This window comes from Heterodontus francisci, chromosome 10, assembly GCF_036365525.1.
Source record: "Heterodontus francisci isolate sHetFra1 chromosome 10, sHetFra1.hap1, whole genome shotgun sequence".
Taxonomy (NCBI): Eukaryota; Metazoa; Chordata; class Chondrichthyes; order Heterodontiformes; family Heterodontidae; genus Heterodontus; species Heterodontus francisci.
Window position 1 is genome coordinate 47,277,193 of NC_090380.1, and position 19,538 is coordinate 47,296,730.

At 42.7% G+C, this 19,538-nt stretch overlaps 1 protein-coding gene across 7 annotated transcripts in view; it reads left to right on the forward strand.

The window, feature by feature from the left end:
* The window catches only part of dmd (dystrophin), a 1,950,296-nt gene that overhangs the window by 685,741 nt on the left and 1,245,017 nt on the right, over positions 1-19,538 (forward strand). For all 7 annotated transcript variants that reach the window (XM_068040560.1, XM_068040554.1, XM_068040555.1 and 4 more), the window contains one exon: positions 12,820-12,965. In XM_068040560.1, coding sequence (XP_067896661.1) covers positions 12,820-12,965 — 146 coding nt within the window. The remainder of the gene's footprint in view (positions 1-12,819; positions 12,966-19,538) is intronic.

Sequence of the window (19,538 nt, forward strand, 5' to 3'; positions counted from 1 at the left end):
GTAAGATGCTGAAAGGAGGAGAAAGTGACAGAAGAATAGGCGGATGGACCAAGGTGTGATCTGGTGAGAAGAGCCACACCACCAGCACAATGGTCTGGGCGGAAAAGTGGTGGAAGGTATAACCAGTCAGGGAGGTTTCATTTGGGGGGGATGGTGTCATAACCCCTCAGTCAGGTTTTGCCAAGGCCATGATGTTGATGCAATCATCCACAATGAGTTCATGGATGGCAAGGGCCTTGTTCACATAAGCAGATATTCTGGAGGCAGCTGCTGAGAGGGCGGTGATAACTGATCAGCTGGCAGTGTCTACAGGATCACTGGGAGGGATGAGTTAGACAAGGAGGAGTTTGGCAAGATCAGCCGACAGCAGGCAGGCTAGCTGGTGAGTCAGTCAGCGAGAGAGCAGGATGGGGCAGTTGGGGTTGCTGCTTGTAAGCAGGCAGCAATGAGTGCATAAATGGGCCCTTCAGAGGAAGCCAAGGAGGTACAAAGGGTAGCTGTACGTTTATCTAAGAGGAAGTGAAACCTGGGACAGCAGCCGGAGAGTGTCTTGGAGGGTAAAAAGAAAAGAAGTAAAAAAAAAAGGGGGGGGGGGGGGAGAAGAAAATGGAAATAGAAGTGATGGGTTTGAGTCTGGAGCAGCAGCCAAAATGTGTACACAAATGGACACAGAAAAATCTCAAATTACATAATCTGGAGCATCTTAAAGGAGGCAAAAATGGTAGAGAGATTTAAGAAGGGAATTCCAGAACTCAGGCCTTGGCAGCTGAAGGCATGGCTGTCAGTGGTGGAACCATTAAAACTGGGAAAGCACAAGAGGCCAGTGTCATGCTCGGAAGGAGCTGTGATTAAATAAATGATGAACTGGAGGAATTATGAAATAAAAGTCAACTGTTGAACTGAACAGCAAGAAAATGGGCACATTTGTACCACAGATAAAATGGAGTAGAGGTCGGGTGACTCCTCCTGTACTTTCAGTAAACACATCCGTCTGTTGAGGATGAAACTCGTTAACCTCTTCTGAATTTGCTCTGGGGAGAACCCATTGAAATTGAAAGGAGCCCATTACATATTGATGACTCATATCTACAGAAGTAAGCCAACAAAGTTTCTGTAGACAAACTGACTCCACAGCCCAAACCGATATGAATAGTGTGAAGTAGCACCATTGTAACAGAATGTTCTCCATCCAGACGGCAACAGATAGCAATTGTTTCCATATCCTGGACAATTGTGTGATCACACTAGGGGAGAGGACCCTTGGTCATCTGACAGAGACTCAAATGTGATGGATGTTTACCTTAAAAGGTAGCCCTCTGGAGAGAGAGGGGTGATTAACAAAAGACCACAGAAAGCCAATTCCATCTAGAGGCTATGAGGTATAGTCCAGCTAAGCAGAAGAACCCTGCTGAATAACAACTTGAACAACCATACAGCAGAGAAATTTCAAGGTGACTTTGAGACTCTCCATCTGTGAAAGTAAACCAGATTCATACCACCAACTTTGGGTCGAATTTTAACCACAGAAGTCGACAACAATTTAGCAACTCCAAGACAAGGAACATTCAGGCCTGCAACACTGTTATAAAATGTCCTCCTCAAAGAAACTTTGAAGGTTGTTTAAGCAATGGACTCTTGTACAGTAATTTGGATCTTAATTGCATCCTACCCTTTTCTCTCTATCGATCTATCTATTCTTGTGTATGCATGCATATGTGAATGCATGTGTGGGTGAGGTTGCAACCATTTCGACAATTGTTTAAAAATAGTCATCTTTTTTTAACCTGGGAGAAAACCTGTCATTTGTCTGTTTATTTGCCTCTGAAAATACTCAGACTAACACACCAGTTTTAACAGAAAACTATCTGCAGTCAATTGGGAGGTGAAAAGTGAAAGCCACCCACACCACTCACAACCTGTCCATAACACCAAAGTTAGATGAGCGCAAATATTTCAGAGTGTTGTAGGGCTGCAGGTGATTAGTCAGGGGCAATAAATGACATATGGAGCTGAGTGGCTCAGTGGGTTAAAGAAGTACCTTCTGGATCTGGAATTGAATGATCCATGACAATGAGACAACAGAAAACTCTCTTACAGCTGTGTGGGAAATATGTTTGGGGATTAATAACATTTATATAATACCTATATTATAGTAAAGCATCCTAAGCTGCTTTACAAGTGCTTAGGATGGATAGAGAGGTGGGGAGGGAGAAAAGGAAGGGGATTCCATATTCCTGATGAGCACAGTAGAATCAACCTTTGTATCTTGGAGGCTCACAGTTAATTAGCCATAGGGACTCCTTGCCTGTTTGCCCCTTACTATTGCACTGTCTTGTTAATAATTAGTTTCTTGTTTTCTTTTCTCTTTGAAGCACTATCTTGTTATCCTGATATCTTTGAAAAAAATCTACTCTTACATTGTTTGTCAAAACATTTATTTATTTCCTCGACATAGAGCACTCACTTTTCTTCCATATTCAACTGTGATTGGTCTATAGAAATCAAATAACATATTTTCCTTATTGTAAAATGTAATTATTCTCACTAAATAATCAACATTTGACATGACCCATCCATTCTTGCATAAAATTCACATATATTTGCTTTGAAACTTGCATGGGATTAGTTTATGTATTCATCTTGTTAATCAGGACATGACGGGGCTTCATTTCAAAGATCAAAGCTGACATCTGTGAAACAATGAGTTCCGGTTCAATACTCTTCCATGTCTTGTATTTCCGTGTCAAGGCTATTCTTTTCAGCTTCAATTCTGGACATAAAGCCCATCAAATCTTTTGAAGTGTTCAGTGGAGATTTATAATATATTTATTATATTTTTGACTCAATTTTTACATGTGATGCGATGGGAGTGAAAGCAGGAGTTGGGACTCAGATTTGTGGGAACGGGGACAAAAAGCAGTGAGAGTTGGACTGGGAAAAATATACTTTCACTTCTTCATATAGATTTAATGAGCGCATTTAACATAATTGGCAAAAAAGCCAGGGAGGTCACAGAATCACAGAATTGTTACAGCGCTGAAGGAGGCCACTCGGCCCATCATAATCGCACTGGCTCTCTGAAAGAACAATTCCCTCAGTCCCATTCCCCTGCCTTCTCTTCATAACCTTGCACATTCTTCCTTTTCATATAACTGTCTAATTCCCTTTTGAATACTTCAATTGAACCTGCCTCCACCACACTTTCAGGCAGTGCATTACAGACCTTAACCACTCGCTGCGTGAAAACGTTTTTCCTCATGTCACTTTTGCTTCTCTTAGCAAATGCTTTAAATCTGTGCCCTCTCGTTCTCGATCCTTTCACGAGTGGGAACAGTTTCTCCCGATTTACTTTATCCAGACCCCTCATGATTTTGAATACCTCTATCAAATCACCTCTCAACCTTCTCTTCTCCAAGGAAAACAGTCCTAACTTCTCCAATCTATCTTCATAACTGAAATTCCTCATCCCTGGAACCATTCTCATGAATCTTTTCTGCACTCTCTCCAATACCCTCACATCTTTGCTAAAGTGTGGTGTCCAGAACTGAACGCAATACTCCAGCTGAGGCTGAACTATTGTCTTATACAAGTTCAACATAACTTCCTTGCTCTTGTACTCTATGACGCTATTATTAAAGCCCAGGATACTGTATGCCTTGTTAATTGCTCTCTCAACCTGTCCTGCCACCTTTAATGACTTATGTACATATAAAACTAGGCCCCTCTGCTCCTGCACCCTTCTAGAATCGTGTCCTTTATTTTTTTGTCTCTCCATGTTCTTCCTACCAAAATGAATTACCTCACATTTCTCTGCATTGAACTTCATTTGCCCATTCCACCAACTTGTCTATGTCCTTTTGAAGCTCTACACGATCTTGCTCACAGCTCACAATACTTCCAAGTTTCATATCATCCGCAAACTTTGAAATTGTGCCCTGTACACCAAGGTCTAGGTCATTAATATAGATCAGGAAAAGCAAGGATCCTAAAACTGACCCTTGGTTGAGTTGAGATGAGAATTTTTATATGTGTTATGTGTTCTGATCTGGAATACATTGCCTGAAAGTAAATACATACTTCAAAAGGTCAAATTTGCAGCGCTATGGGGAAAGAGCAGGGGAGTGCACGACAGGATCTTCCCCCCTACAACGCATATACTGCGTAGAACCAGCGGCTGATCCGATATCACCCACGTTGTGCCACTGCCCAATAAAAATTTTCCCATGTCTTCTGGTTTTTTGTCATTATTGTAGTATAAGGGTCTGAAAGGGTTAATGTTGAGCAAATGTAAATAATACCTCCCACCATGATGATGTAAGAGAGCACATGTGAGAAAGACTTGGAGAGATGCAGCCTGGCTTCAGAGGAGTCACACAGACTGATGTGGAGCTGTACATAGTTATAATGTAATAAAGGTTAATGTTCTAAATACTCATGACTAAGGAATCTATTTAAGCTAGACTAACTAGGTGTGTTAAGGTGGCAGCATACCAACCAAAAATGCAACAATTATGGTCTTAGAAACTCTTGCCATGAGGAACACCAGTATTTTCTAGGCATCCATTGTTGTCATGGAGACCAGGAGAAGAGCTCCAATTTTAAAATGTCCCCTATAGTATTTCCCTCCTACACCTCATAAATATTTAAACTTTTCAAGCAGATGGCCTATATTTTCAACAGCTCTGCTATATTTACACATGCAAACAAGGCTTGTATCATCCATTTTTCTCTCCTCACCCTCATCCTGGGCAGCCTCCCTGGCAGAGACAAGAGGGGAAAACATATTTGACCTCGTCCTCACCAATCTGCCTGCCGCAGATGCATCTGTCCATGACAGTATTGGTAGGAGTGACCACCGCACAGTCGTCGTGGAGTCGAAGTCCCGCCTTCACATTGAGGATACTGTCCATCGTGTTGTGTGGCACTGTCACCGTGCGAAATGGGATAGATTTCGAACAGATCCAGCAATGCAAAACTGGGCAGCCATGAGGCACTGTGGGCCATCAGCAGCAGCAGAATTGTACTCAACTACAATCTGTAACCTCATGGCCCGGCATATCCTCCACTCTACCATTACCATCAAGCCAGGAGACCAATCCTGGTTCAATGAAGAGTGCAGGAGGGCATGCCAGGAGCAGCACCAGGCATACCTCAAAATGAGGTGTCAACCTGGTGAAGCTACAACCCAGGACTACTTGCAAGCCAAACTGTGTAAGCAGCATGCGATAGACAGAGCTAAGCGATCCCATAACCAACGGATCAGATCTAAGCTCTGCAGTCCTGCCACATCCAGCCGTGAATGGTGGTGGACAATTAAACAACTAACTGGAGGAGGTGGCTCCACAAATATCCCCATCCTCAATGATGGGGGAGCCCAGCACATCAGTGCGAAAGATAAGGCCGAAGCATTTGCAACAATCTTTAGCCAGATGTGCCGAGTTGATGATCCATCTCGGTCTCCTCCTGAAGTCCCCAGCATCACAGATGCCAGACTTCAACCAATTCGATTCACTCCGCGTGATATCAAGAAATGACTGAAGGCACTGGATACTGCAAAGGTTATGGGGCCTGACAATATTACGGCAATAGTACTGAAGACCTGTGCTCCAGAACTTGCCGCACCCCTAGCCAAGCTGTTCCAGTACAGCTACAACACTGGCATCTACCCTGCAATGTGGAAAATTGCCCAGGTATGTCCAGTACACAAAAAACAGGACAAGTCCAACCCGGCTAATTACCGCCCCATCAACCTACTCTCAATCATCAGTAATGTGATGGAAGGTGTCATCAACAGTGCCATCAAGTGGCACTTGCTTAGCTATCAGCTGCTCAGTGATGCTCAGTTTGGGTTCCGCCAGGGCCACTCAGCTCCTGACCTCATTACAGCCTTGGTTCAAACATGGACAAAAGAGCTGAACTCAAGAGGTGAGGTGAGAGTGACTGCCCTTGACACCAAGGCAGCATTTGCCCGAGTATGGCATCAAGGAGCCATAGAAAAACTGAGGTCAATGGGAATCCGGGGGAAAACCCTCCGCTGGCTGGAGTCATACCTAGCGCAAAGGAAGATGTTTGTGGTTGTTGGAGGTCAATCATCTGAACCCCAGGACATCACTGCAGGAGTTCCTCAGGGTAGTGTCCTTGGTCCAACCATCATCAGCTGCTTCATCAATGACCTTCCTTCAATCATAAGGTCAGAAGTGGGGATGTTCACTGATGATTGCACAATGTTCAGCACCATTCGTGACTCATCAGATACTGAAGCAGTCCATGTAGAAATGCAGCAAGACTTGGACAATATCCAGGCTTGGGCTGATAAGTGGCAAGTAACATTCGCGCCACACAAGTGCCAGGCAATAACCATCTCCAACAAGAGAGAATCTAACCATCTCCCCTTGACATTCAATGGCATTACCATCGCTGAATCCCCGACTATCAACATCCTAGGGGCTGCCATTGACCAGAAACTGCACTCGAGTAGCCATATAAATACCGTGGCTACAAAAACATCAGAGGCTAGGAATCCTGAGGCGAGTAACTCACCTCGTGACTCCCCAAAGCCTGTCCACCATCTACAAGGCACAAGTCAGGAGTGTGATGGAATACTCTCCACTTGCCTGGATGGGTGCAGTTCCAACAACACTCAAGAAGCTCAACAGCATCCAGGACAAAGCAGCCTGCTCGATTGGCACCCCATCTACAAACATTCACTCCCTCCACCACCGATGCACAGTGGCAGCAGTATGTACCATCTACAAGATGCACTGCAGCAACACCCCAAGGCTCCTTCGACAGTACCTTCTAAACCTGCGACCTCTACCAACTAGAAGGACAAGGGCAGCAAATGCATGGGAACACCACCACCTGCAAGTTCCCCTCCAAGTCACACACCATCCTGACTTGGAACTATATCGCCGCCAGATACTTTTGAGGTGGTGTTTAACCAATGTTGCCCACGAGATCCCCGTACTTTGGACTATTTGGAAATTAATGAGAGTCTGGACTCATTGTGGCACAACTAAGAAAGAAATTGCACTCCGAGTTGAATTTCGCGGAAGGAAGCGGTTGCCAAGTGAGTCTATTGCAGATTAAATTCTTGAATTAAAGAAACTCTGACATCGCTGTGTGGTTGTGGTGTGAACTTAGAAGTCAACCTTAGAGACACGTTTGTTAGACATCTAAAGAACAGTAAAACCCAGGCCAAGCTTTTGATTAAAGCCAATAAACAGACGTCGATGGAGGCCTCTGGTGTGGCCACAGCCATGGAAATGGCAGGAAGAGATAGCTGCAGATTGCAAGGAAGTTCTTTTCCTGAGCCGGCAGGGGAGGTCCACCAGATTTCAGCAGGAACCAGACCATGGCTGCTACGCTCACAGACTCAGATTCAGAAAGTTAGATGCTATCATTACCATGGTAGTCACCAACCATCTAAATGCCCCTATTCAGTCAAAGTGCTAAGCCTGTGAGCAATTCAGTCATATACAGATGGCATATCGGAGTAGAGGAAACAGTAACGCTTCAGGTCGCGGAATAGCTCCTGGTTGCAGCAATGCAACAGATCGAGGTTGTGGTAGACCAAAAGCTAGTTCAGGCTCCTGGAAGTCCTCAACTGTGCGTATGATGGAAGTGGAAACAGAAGTTGATGTTATTGAGCTGGAAGATCAAAAATTGTACTCAGTCAGAGAGCAAGAAAAACAGCACATGGAAGTTGAGAGTAAAAGGGCTGAAAATATAATTCCAGAGCCCACAGTAAAAATGAAAGTCAGAGATTCACAACTTACTTTCATAGTTGATACAGCTGCAGCAGTGTTTGCTATCTCGGAAGGAGAGTACCTGAAGTTCCTAAGTTAACTTCCCTTCTGAAAAACTGGTGTGAAACTCACTAGTTATCTCAATAACAGCAGTCCAGTATTAAGTGAAGTTAGTGTTAGGATGGAATACTTATGACGTATCCTATTTTTTGCCATTGGTAGTAGTAGGAGAGAACAAAGTCTCCCTGATGGGAAGAAATTGGCTTAAGAAAATAAGTTTAAACTGGACCATGTTATTTACAGTAGGGACCAGTAAGAATATGTATGACATTGAGGAAGTGAAGACTGATTCATTTTTAGTAAATTAGTTACCTGTGATTTACTTTATGTACACAATTGATATGCTAGTATCTGCCAGAGAAATTTCTGAAGAAACTCTCTAATATGTGGTGCTCAGTAAAGTACTCAATTATGTTATGAATGGCTGGTCTAAAGAGTGTGAGAAATTGCAGGAGTATTTCACAAGTAGAAATGAACTGAGCGTAGATCAAGACTGTTTCCATGGGGTCATAGGAGTCATTATTCCACCAGGGTTTAGAGAGAGATTGTTACAAGAACTTCTTCAAGAGCACACAGGGATAGTCTGTATGAAAGCAGGAGCAAGTATTGGTATGCAAAGGTAGATATCGATATTGAAGAGTTGGAGAAAAGTTGTGAAGTGTGTCTCAGAATGAGAAATGATCCAACCAAAGTTCCTTTTATTCCATGGTCAAACATAAGAAAACCATGGGAACAAGTACATGTCAATTTATTTGAAGTGGAAGGGAAAGGGGATTTTGTTTTGGTCAATTGCTATTAGTAATGGATAAATGTTGAGTCTATGCCCAATAGCACAAGTGTCAAAACTATTCAGGTTTTGAGAAATTGGTTTGCAGTTTATGGGTTGCCAGAGGTGTTGGTGTCAGATAATGATCTACAGTTTATCTCAGAAGAGTCTGAAATATTTCTGGGTAAGAATGGAATCAAACACACTCTAATTCCACCATTTCACCCAGCATCGAATGGTGCTGCAGAAAGAAGTATACAAATTGTGATGAGGTCTTTACTAAAGTATTTACCAGGTGTCAAGCGAGGCAGTAATTTCCATGTTTCTCTTTGAAATAGACCAGACAATTTTCTGTTCTTTTACAGAAGAACCTCACAGTCTACAACAGGTTGTTTACCTTAAGAGGTAGTGTTCAAGCAGTCTCCGAGGGAAAGGTTTAGTTTGCTTACGCCTGACGTCAGTAGCAAAATAAGAGAAAAGCAAGACAGAGTGAAGATGAGTCATGATACTCAAGGCATGAAACTTAGAGAGTTCAGTGCTAGTCAGAAGGCCATGGTGAAAAACCACTGAGGTTATAAGGAAGGAGTATGTGTTTAGGGTTGTTGTAAAAAGACTAGGTGCATTCACACATCTAGTGAAGATTAGAGAGAGATTCCATCCGTGTCATGTCGATCATTTGCTTGAAAGAGGAAATCTGACACAGGGAGAGCATGAGAAACCTCTTACGGCCACATGGTGAGATGTGGGTTGTTACCACCGTTCACCTTCCCAGCTGACCGCAGCAAAGGTGTTTGTTATAGGGTTTAATCCCTTGGTGTTTTATTTGTTCAATAAACAGAAAGTGACAAGTTTTCTTATAAGTTTAAAAATAGAAAATCAGTTGTTTATTGATCAATATGTCTTATCCCGAAATTGTTGTAACCACATCTATTCACGCATTCACTCACGCGCGTACGCACGCACGCACGCACGCACACACTCACACACAAAGAAGAGACAAATAGTGAGGAAAAAAGGGGGAAGTGATTATAAGTTGGGGGGAGTAGGCTTTGGTGGAAGGTCACTTAAATCTGTTGAATTCTCTTGGAACTCAAGTTCTTGTAGGTTGCAGGCCTGAGATGATTGTAGATTTCTCTCTTGATTGAAAGTTCAGTTTTAGGTCACTGGTCTAATGTAGATGTAGGATTCTACAGCAGGGCACGTGCCTTCTGCTTTCCTGGAAACAAGCTGCTGGATGTTGTTTATCTTCTCTCTCTGGAGCCTCTCTCTCTCTTAGGTGCATTTTTGTTAAAGGTCAAGCTGTGTTACTTCTCACCTTCTGGTAGGAGACACTCTGGTCTCTTAACCAAAGTGATCGCACAATGGCCCAAGACATGATTACTTCACACCTTCTTTGTTTCAGAAGAAGGCATTCAATTCTGGAATGTTATAGGATGGGTGTTGGATGAGTTCACTTGACACCTCTTAGCTTTGAAGATTTTCCTTTGTTCCTGTCAGACTGTTTGAATACACAAAGGCCAAACCTTTTTTTCTTTGGTGGCCATTTTGGAGTATTGTTCACATTTTAAAAGAAAGGTTCATTTTTTTAAAAGACGAAGTCACATTTTATAACCCTTCAGATAACTGTTGTATCATCACACTTCTTGTGTGCGTGACACCTGCTATAATCCAAATTCCTACAGTCCCAAGAGAGTCAGAAAGAAAGTGAAAGTCACAAAGAAACTGAAAGCTTGCCGGTATCACAGAATGCACTAGTGGAGCAAAGTGAGTCAGGGTCTTTGATCAAGAATAATCAATCAATTTCAAAGGCCCAACCATGAAGTGGAGTTGGTAGTCAAAGTCAAAGATCAGGGTCGACACAGTCTGATATGTTGGGAGAGCAGAGTCAAGCTAATGGAAATGGAAGAAGATACCCAGCCGGAAAGAAAAAGAAGCCAGATAGGTTAATTGAAATTATGTGGGACGAAAGAAGAAATAAGTTGTTCTTTTCATTTCTTTTTGTCAGATGATGATATTTTTGTTCAAGACATACTGATGCAAAGGAAAAACATTTTTTATGTGTAAATTACTCTGGAAGTATTGGTTATATATGTTTTAGATGTGATTACAAGAACAACAAGTATGCAACCCAACCTGTTAAATTTCAGGGTATTGTTGTATTGTGGGGAATTATACATAAGATTTTTTTTAAGTGTGGGGGAATGTAGTTTATTGTTTTAGCTAACCATTTGTATACTGTGATACTGCCTCTTTGCTGCCCTCTTTGTTAGGAGGTGTAACTAAAGTTTCAGTATGGCTGCTCCCAGTAAAAACCTCATCAGCAAAGTTTAAATGGTTTCACTCTTGGAACAGTTCTGCATAGTATAATAGAAAATCTGAAAAGTTGTTCTGAAGAGGTTCTTTCTGAATATAAAGGTGCCAATATGTTTGCAACAATTTGTATTTATGTATCGCTCTTAACATATAAATCATTCCTGGATGTTTCACAGAAGTGGACCTTGACTCCAAGCAGTAGTGAGAAAAGAAGTTTGGGAAAGTGGCAAAGGCATGGTTACAGATTTAGGTTTTGAGAAGGCCCTTAAAGATTAGAAGGGACATAACATAGTGGAGAGATTTAGGGAGAATGTTCCAGAATCTAGACCGAGAAGGGCTGGAGACTGCCAGCAATGGTCAAGTGGAGGGGAGATGCAAAAGAGGTTAAAATGGGAAGAGCAGATGGTACAAACTCGGACTGGAGGAAGTTGCTGAAGTATGAAAGAGGAATCCCATGGAGAGATTTGTAAATGAGGATAGGATTTTGAATTTAATTTGTATGGCGATTGGCAGCTGAGGGCAGGGGCAAAAATGAATCAGAACTTAGTGTGGGATAAACTGCAGGGGCTGCAGACTTTTAAAAGTGTTGTAGTTTAGTGCATTTGCACTTCTCCAAGCAAATTGAGAGTGACTCGCACTCAAATTTGCTACCAGTTTAGAAAGGCCATATTCAAACCCGATTTATATTTTCTGAAATCAGTTTGAAGCCTTGTGACATTCAGATGTTTAGGCAGTCCTTACTATAGTTTCTTCTTTACAAAGAAAAAAAGATAAAATATCTTTTCTGCAGCATGTTCCTTGCAACAATGTTCTTGCTGGATGAATCCCAAAGGAATTTTTTTTTTTAATTGACAGCTTAACAACATATGGAGATATTCTTGAATGTTGTTACGCTTTTTGCATTTAGCTCACCAGTAAGTGTTCCTCTTAACATACCTCCTCCGCTTCCTGGAAACCTTTTTGGTGTGTTGCTGAAATTAGTGTGGAAAAGACCCTTAAACTGTAATTACAGAAATACTATTCAGAATTGCTGCAACGTTCCATGGTAATTAGGTAGCTTTTGAGAAAAATAAATGTATTATTTTCCTGCCTATACGTCAGAATAGTTGTAGTTAATTGCTTATTTGACATAATCAGCTTAAAAGTAGGGCCTTGGAAAACCAAGGTGAGGAAGTTATGCTTCAGTTATACAAAGTCTTCCTCTGCCTCATTTGGAAATATATTGATTACCCTTGGAGGAGATATAGAATAGGTTCACCAGAATATCAGGGCGTCAAGGATTAAATTATTAAGGCAGGTTGCATAAACTTAGGTTGTATTATCTTGAGTACCGAAGATTATGTTGGTGGGGGCGGGGGTGGGGGGGAATGATATGATTGAGGTATTAACAATGTTAAAATGATCTGACGGTAGATGCAGAGAAACTATTTCCTCTGCTGGGGAATCAATGGTACGGGGACATAATCTTGAATTCAGAAGTAGACCAGGTTCAGTTTAAATCAGGAAACACTTTTTCGCATGAAAGGTTGTAGAAATCTGGAATTCTCTCCCCCAAAAGGCTGTGATTGCTAGGACAATTGGAGCTTTAAAGGCTAAGATAGAAATTTGTTAGGTAAGGAAATTGGGATAGGGAGCAAAGGCAGGATAAATGGAATTGAGGTGTAGATCAGCCAGGATGGAATTAAATGGTGGAACAGGCTCAAGGGGTTGAATGGACTTTTCCTGTTCCTATCATCTGTACATCATATGACATAAACGTAGCAATGGGATTCACCAAATCACCATTAAATGACATAAGAACAATGACCAATTATAGGTAGGTTCAGAAAGATGCTGTACCTCGTTTTCCAAACTGTAAAGTGTTTTTGTCCAAATTGGAAGAATAAACTATCTGAATTATGTTTATTAATGTAATTTTTTTCTCTTTTCCAGTTCTGCACAGCCTACCTACCCTTCGCTACAAGGAGACAATAAACACCTTGGTTCTGTGGATCCAGCAATCTGAAGCCAAGTTAACTGCCCCTCGTGTCACAGTCACAGAATATGAAATTATGGAGCAACGACTCAAGGAACTGAAAGTAGGCATCATTCATCAGCCATTCCTGCTGGAAAATCTCAGTTGAATTCTATTGCTTTCATAAAATTAGATATATTTGGGTACCTAATTATTGCAATAATCCAATTACTGTAATAGTGGATTTCGAGACTTCTGATGATCCAGTTGTCCTTGATGTGAGGGATCAACCATTAATCACAGACAGATATGTAGGTTCTCAGTATTGAAACCTCTGTGGAAGATTTTTTGCTGATACCAGCACATTCTGTAGAGTCATAGAGTTATACAGCACAGAAACAGGCCCTTTGGCCCATTCTGTCTGTGCTGGCCATCAAGTACCTATCTATTCTAATCCCATTTTCCAGCACTTGGCCCGTAGCCTTGTATGTTATGGTGTTTCAAGTGCTCTTCTAAATACTTCTTAAATGTTCTTGGAGTCATAGAGAGATACAACACTGAAAAAGGCCCTTCGGCCCACCGAGTCTGTGTCGACCATCAACCACCCATTTATACTAATCCTACATTAATCCCATACCTTCCCTCAATTCTCCTACCACCTACCTACACTAGGGGTAATTTACAATAGCCAATATACCTATTAACCTGCAAGTCTTTGGCTGTGGGAGGAAACCGGAGCACCCAGCGGAAACCCAGGCGGTCATAAGGAGAACTTGCAAACTCCGCACAGGCAGTACCCAGAACTGAACCCGGGTCGCTGGAGCTGTGAGGCTGCGGTGCTAATCACTGCGCCACTGTGCCGCCTCAATTGTGAAGGTCTTGCCTCTTCAGGCAATGTGTTCCAGATTCCAACCACTCTCTGGGTGAAAACATTTTTCCTCAAATCCCCTCTAAACCTCCTGCCCCTTACTTTAAATGTATGCCCCCTGGTTATTGACACCTCCTCTAAGGGAAAAAGTTTCTTCCTTTCTACCCTATCTATGCCCTTCATAATTTTGTATACCTCAATCAGGTCCCACCTCAGCCTTCTCTGCTCTAAGGAAAGCAACCCTAGCCTATCCAGTTTCTTCATAGCTGAAATGCTCCGGCCCAGGCAACATCCTGGTGAATCTCCTCTGCACCCTCTCCAGTGCAATCACATCCTTCTTATAGTGTGGCAACCAGAACTGTACACAGTACTCCGACTGTAGCCTAACTAGCATTTTATACAGCTCCATCATAACCTCCCTGCTCTTATATTCTATGCCTCGACTGATAAAGAGAAGTATCCCATATAAAATAAAAACAAAATACTGCGGATGCTGGAAATCTGAAATAGAAACAAGAAATGCTGTAAATACTCAGCAGGTCTGGCAGCATCCTGTGGAGAGAGAAGCAGAGTTAATGCTTCAGAAGGGTCACTGGCCTGAAACGTTAATTCTGCTTCTCTCTCCACAGGATGCTGCCAGACCTGCTGGGTATTTCCAGCATTTCTTGTTTTTATTTCAAGTATCCCATATGTCTTCCTAACCAACTTATCTACCTGTGCTGCTGCCTTCAGTGATCTATGGACAAGTACACCAAGGTCCCTCTGACCCTCTGTACTTCCTCGGGTCCTACCATTCATGGTATATTCACTTGCCTTGTTAGTCCTCCCAAAATGCATTACCTCACACTTCTCAGGATTAAATTCCATTTGCCACTGCTCTGCCCATCTTACCAGCCCATCTATATCGTCCTGTAATCTAAGGGCTTCCTCCTCACTATTTACGACACCACCAATTTTCATTTCATCTGCGAACTTACTGATCATACCTTCTATATTCATGTCTGAATCATTAATGTACACTACAAACAGAAAGGGTCCTAGCACCGATCCCTGCGGTACACCACTGGTCACAGGCTTCCAATCACACAAACAACCCTTGATCATCAACCCTCTGCCTCTTGCCACTACGCCAATTTTGTGATCCAATTTGCCAAATTACCCTGGATCCCATGGGCTCTTACCTTCTTAACCAATCTCCCATGTGGGACCTTATCAAAAGCCTTACTGAAGTCCATGTAGACTACATAAACTGCTTTACCCTGATCTACACACCTAGTCACCACCTCACAAAATTCACTCAAATTTGTTAGACATGATCTCCCCCTGACAAATCCATGCTGAATATCCCTGATCAATCCCTGCCTCTCCAGGTGGCGATTAATCCTGTCCCTCAGAATGTTTTCCAATAGTTTCCCCACCACTGATGTTAGACTTTGTGGCCTGTAATTACCTGGTTTATCCTTACTATGCTTCTTGAATAATGTTACCACATTTGCTGTTCTCCAGTCCTCTGGCACCTCTCTTGTGGCCAGAGAGGATTTGAATATTTGTGTCAGAGCCTCTACAACTCCTCCCTTGCCTCACATAGCAGCCTAGGATACATCTCATCTGGGCCTGTGGACTTATCTACTTTTAAGCCTGCTAAAACCGCTAATAACTCCTCCCTTTCAATGCTAATTTGTTCAAGTATATCACAATCCGCCTCCCTGATCTCTACACGTACATCGTCCTTCTCCATAGAGGGGTGAAGTCCCTGTCTAAAAGACAAACAATGCATTGTACGCATTTATATAGATTGAAATAATCACTGGGGCAGCTAGATGCCATATTCAGTGCTGAGAAGCCCAAGTCAATGATTCTGCTGAGAGAGAATGATTCTAATGTTTCCCACCCATTTCTAGTCTTCAAGAGTTGCAAAATCTTTCCAATTAAAAGTTTCAGTTCCTGGTCTTGGTCATAATGGCTGATTATGCTGCCAAACACATGGCAAAGTTGGGTACAAAAAGCAGAAAAAGTGTGGTAATTCTCAAGAAAGGGTGTAGGCCTCTCCTGCCTGGATCATATTAACCACCCCCCATGGCCCAGCAGCTGATCCTGCTGCTTGCTTTCTGTTGGCAGGCACCCTAGGGGCCAGGCGATTTTCCATTGCTCCTCACTGACTTCCCATGTGCGGTAGCATTTAAATGAGGCTCAGGGGTTTTTAACCAGGTTGCCATTTTTGAAGTAATGGGTGAACTTCTAATTTTGCTGTTCAAAACTAGCCCATAATTAAAGTTGGGGCCATTGTCTGTCATAGACAAGATTCAGAGGCTCCCAGAAACTGTGTGATGTGAATTTTTTTCCAATATAAAATGGCCCCCAATGTTTTTTTTTAAATCATCAAAGATGTCCTTTTGTCTTAACTTTTTTCTCAATTTGAACTTATGTTAAAATGGGATATAACTGTTGCCATGGATTTAAGTTTCTTCAATAAATTCCTGCTTCAGCAGCTGCTGACATTTATATCTGGGAAGCTAACAACCGTTTTACCAAGAGTGATGTCTTGTTCCCTTACTGTTGCCTCCAGTTCCCCATCCCCTTCTCCTTCTTTGAGAATTCCTGACATTGTGGCAGGTTAGTAAGATAAAGAAGTCCCAGCCATTGAAAACAGCCAGACTGGTGTGGGACATTGGCAGGGAACTCACTGGGCCAATTTTAACTGCCTATCCGCCCAGATTCCATTGGCAGATAGGGATAAAATTTGCGCTTTTGTCTCAGCAATTTGACGTATCGTATTCCCTTTGATACCTGTCAACTTGTGGGGCTTAATTTTCACTTCACGGCTGGGACTGTTTCTGGGTTCCGAACCCACCCCCAGGCTAAACAGGCAGTCCTTGGAATTTTGACCAGATGTCCTCTTAATTGGCATAGAGACAGGTTTCCTGTCCAATTAAGGGCGACAGGAAGGCTTTTGAAGCTGGAGGGCCAATCAGCGGCCTTCCAGTGTCAGAGGAGCACATGTCTGCAGGAAAGGGTAAGCAATTGAGAGAGCACTGCAACAGGAATGTGCCCTCTCAGCAACTTTCTTAAACATTTAAATAAAAAACATAGAAAGCAGCCAGGCCACCACTGTGCAGAGGGGAGCCCCTCTACAGGGTGACCTTTGGCTGCAACCCCACCCAGGCAGGCAGGGAGGGCCTGTAGGCCTGCCTGGACCCTGACCTCCAACTTGGCCTGCCGCTGGGTGCCCACCTATGAACATACGAAATAGGAGTAGAAGTAGGCCATTCGGCCCCTCGAGCCTGCTCCGCCATTGGCTGATCTGTTTGTGTCTCGAATTCCACACTCCCATCTACCCCCCGATAATTATTCCCTTGCCTAACAAGAATCTATCTACCTCCGCCTTAAAAATATTCAATGACCCCACCTCCACCATCTTCTGAGGCAGAGAGTTCCAAAGTCACACAATCCTCAGAGAAAAAAATTCTCCTCATCTCTGTCCTAAAAGGGCGATCCCTAATTTCAAAAGTGCCCCCTAGTTCTGGATTCACCCCCAAGAGGAAACATCCTTTTCACACCCACCTTGTCAAGACTGTTCAGGAACTTATATACTTCAATCAAGTCTCCCCTCACTCTTCTAAACTCCAGTGAAAACAAACCTAGTCTGTCCAACTTTGCTCATAACACAACCTGTTCATTCCAGGTATCAATCTAGTAAACCTCCTCTGGATTGCCTCCAATGCATTTACATCCTTAAATATGGAGAACACCAGACAGTTGAACAGTCCCTGTCGCATCATGAAACTGGAGGCCGACTGGAAAAATCCCATTCGGCCTCCTTAGTCCCTGCTAAACAAGGTTCTGAATGAGCCTAATTGCCTGCCCACTTCATGGGGACGGGCTGCCTTGCTGGGCTCCGAATGCCCAAAATGGCCGCTGTCAGGAATGGGATCGGGAAACCAGCACACTGGCTCGCCTCGTAATGTTCGAGTACCGTCCGCCTCTGTTTCAGACCTCAGAAGGGCCCAAAAGTTCAGTCTGTGGTGTCAGCTGTGCCTCAGTTGGTAGCGCACTCACCTCTAAGTCAGAAGGTTGTCGGTTCAAGTCCTATGTCAGGACCTGAGCAGAAAAATCTAGGCTGACACTCCAGTGCAGTACCTGAGAGAGTGTTGCACTGTTTGAGGTGCCATCCTTTGAATAAAATGTTAAACCAAGGCCCCGTCTGTGCTCTCAGGCGGATTTAAAAGATTCCATATGACTGTTTTGAAGAAGAGCAGGGGCATTCTGCCCAGTGTCCTGGCCAATGTTTTTCACTCAACCAATGTCACAAAATAAAATTATCTGGTCTTTAGTGCAGCACAGAGTGATCAAGGTGTTCTTATGCATGAAACACAAAAATTTAGCATGCATGTGCAGCAAATAATTAAGAAGGCAAATGAAATTTTGGCCTTTATTGTTAGGGGGTTAGAGTTTAAAAATAGGGAAGTCTTGTTACAACTGTATAGGGTGTTGGTGAGGCTGCAACTGGAGTTTTGGTCCCCGTATTTAAGAAAGAATATACTGGCATTGGAGGCAGTTCAAAAGTGATTCACTAGGCTCATTCCTGGGATGAAGGGGTTGCCTTATCAAGAACAGCTAAACAGGTTAGGCCTTTATTCATTAGAATTTAGAAGAATGAGGGGTGATCTTATTGAAACGTACAAGATTTTGAGGGGGCTTGACAGGGTAGATGTTGAGAAGTTGTTTCCATTACTGGGGGCATCTCGAACTAGGGGACATAGTTACAGAACAAGGGGACACTCATTTAAAACTGAGTTGTGAAGGAATTTCTTCTCTCAGAGGGTAGTGAATGTCTGGAATTATCTACCCCAGAGAGTTGTGGAGGCTAGATCACTGAAAGTATTTAAAGAGAAGGTAGATAGTTTTTTGAAATATCGGGGAGTTGAGGGCTATGAAGAGCATGCATGAAAGAAGAGTTCTGGGGCAGATCAGCCATGATCTTATTGAATGACGGGGCAGGCTTGAGGGGCTGAATGGCCTACTCCTGCTCCTATTTCTTATGTTCTCATGTTCTTATGTTATGACTTTGCTGCTTCTGGGAGTTTGCTGCGCCCAAATTGGCATCCGCATTTCCTATATTACAACAGTGAATACACTTTAAAAATACTATGTTGGCTGTAAAATGCTTTGGCATGTCCTATGGTCATGAAAAGCACTATGTAAATGCAAGTCTTTCTTTAATGTCGTGTGTGTGAGAGAGAAACAGCTTTCATTCTCTCTAGTGGATTTTGTTGGGTAATTGAAAATCTCAAAGGAGGGATTAAAGTTAAAAATTATACACTTGTACTGCCATATATTTTAATAATTTTCATGGAGTCAGTTTAAGTACCTAGCTTTGAGGCTCACTGGGACTCATAAGTTTATGGAATATAAATACATTTTAACAGTGCTGACATGCAATCTTAACAGCTAAATTGTGATAACAGGATAGATTGCACAACTCTTTCCTCCAGAATCTGCCAATTTAAAAATTGATTAATTTTCTTGTATTATCTATAGTGTCAATAGCTCACATTTTTGGGGGAGGGAGGCTAAACAGGGTTATAGTACAGGTAGGTTAGGACACAGGTCAGGATCATAATGGAAGGGATGGAAAGAGAGCAGTTGCCTCACTAACAGCTTCAATATTAATGTTAATGGATTGAGGAATCTTGGCAACATCCACAGATTGAGCTACCTGAAGACCTAGTGACATCACTGGTTATTTATCCCATCAGGCTATTTGACTGTATGATTTCCCTGACTTGTGGATGATTAAGATGGATTTTTGGCAATTGCGTGGGAAATTAA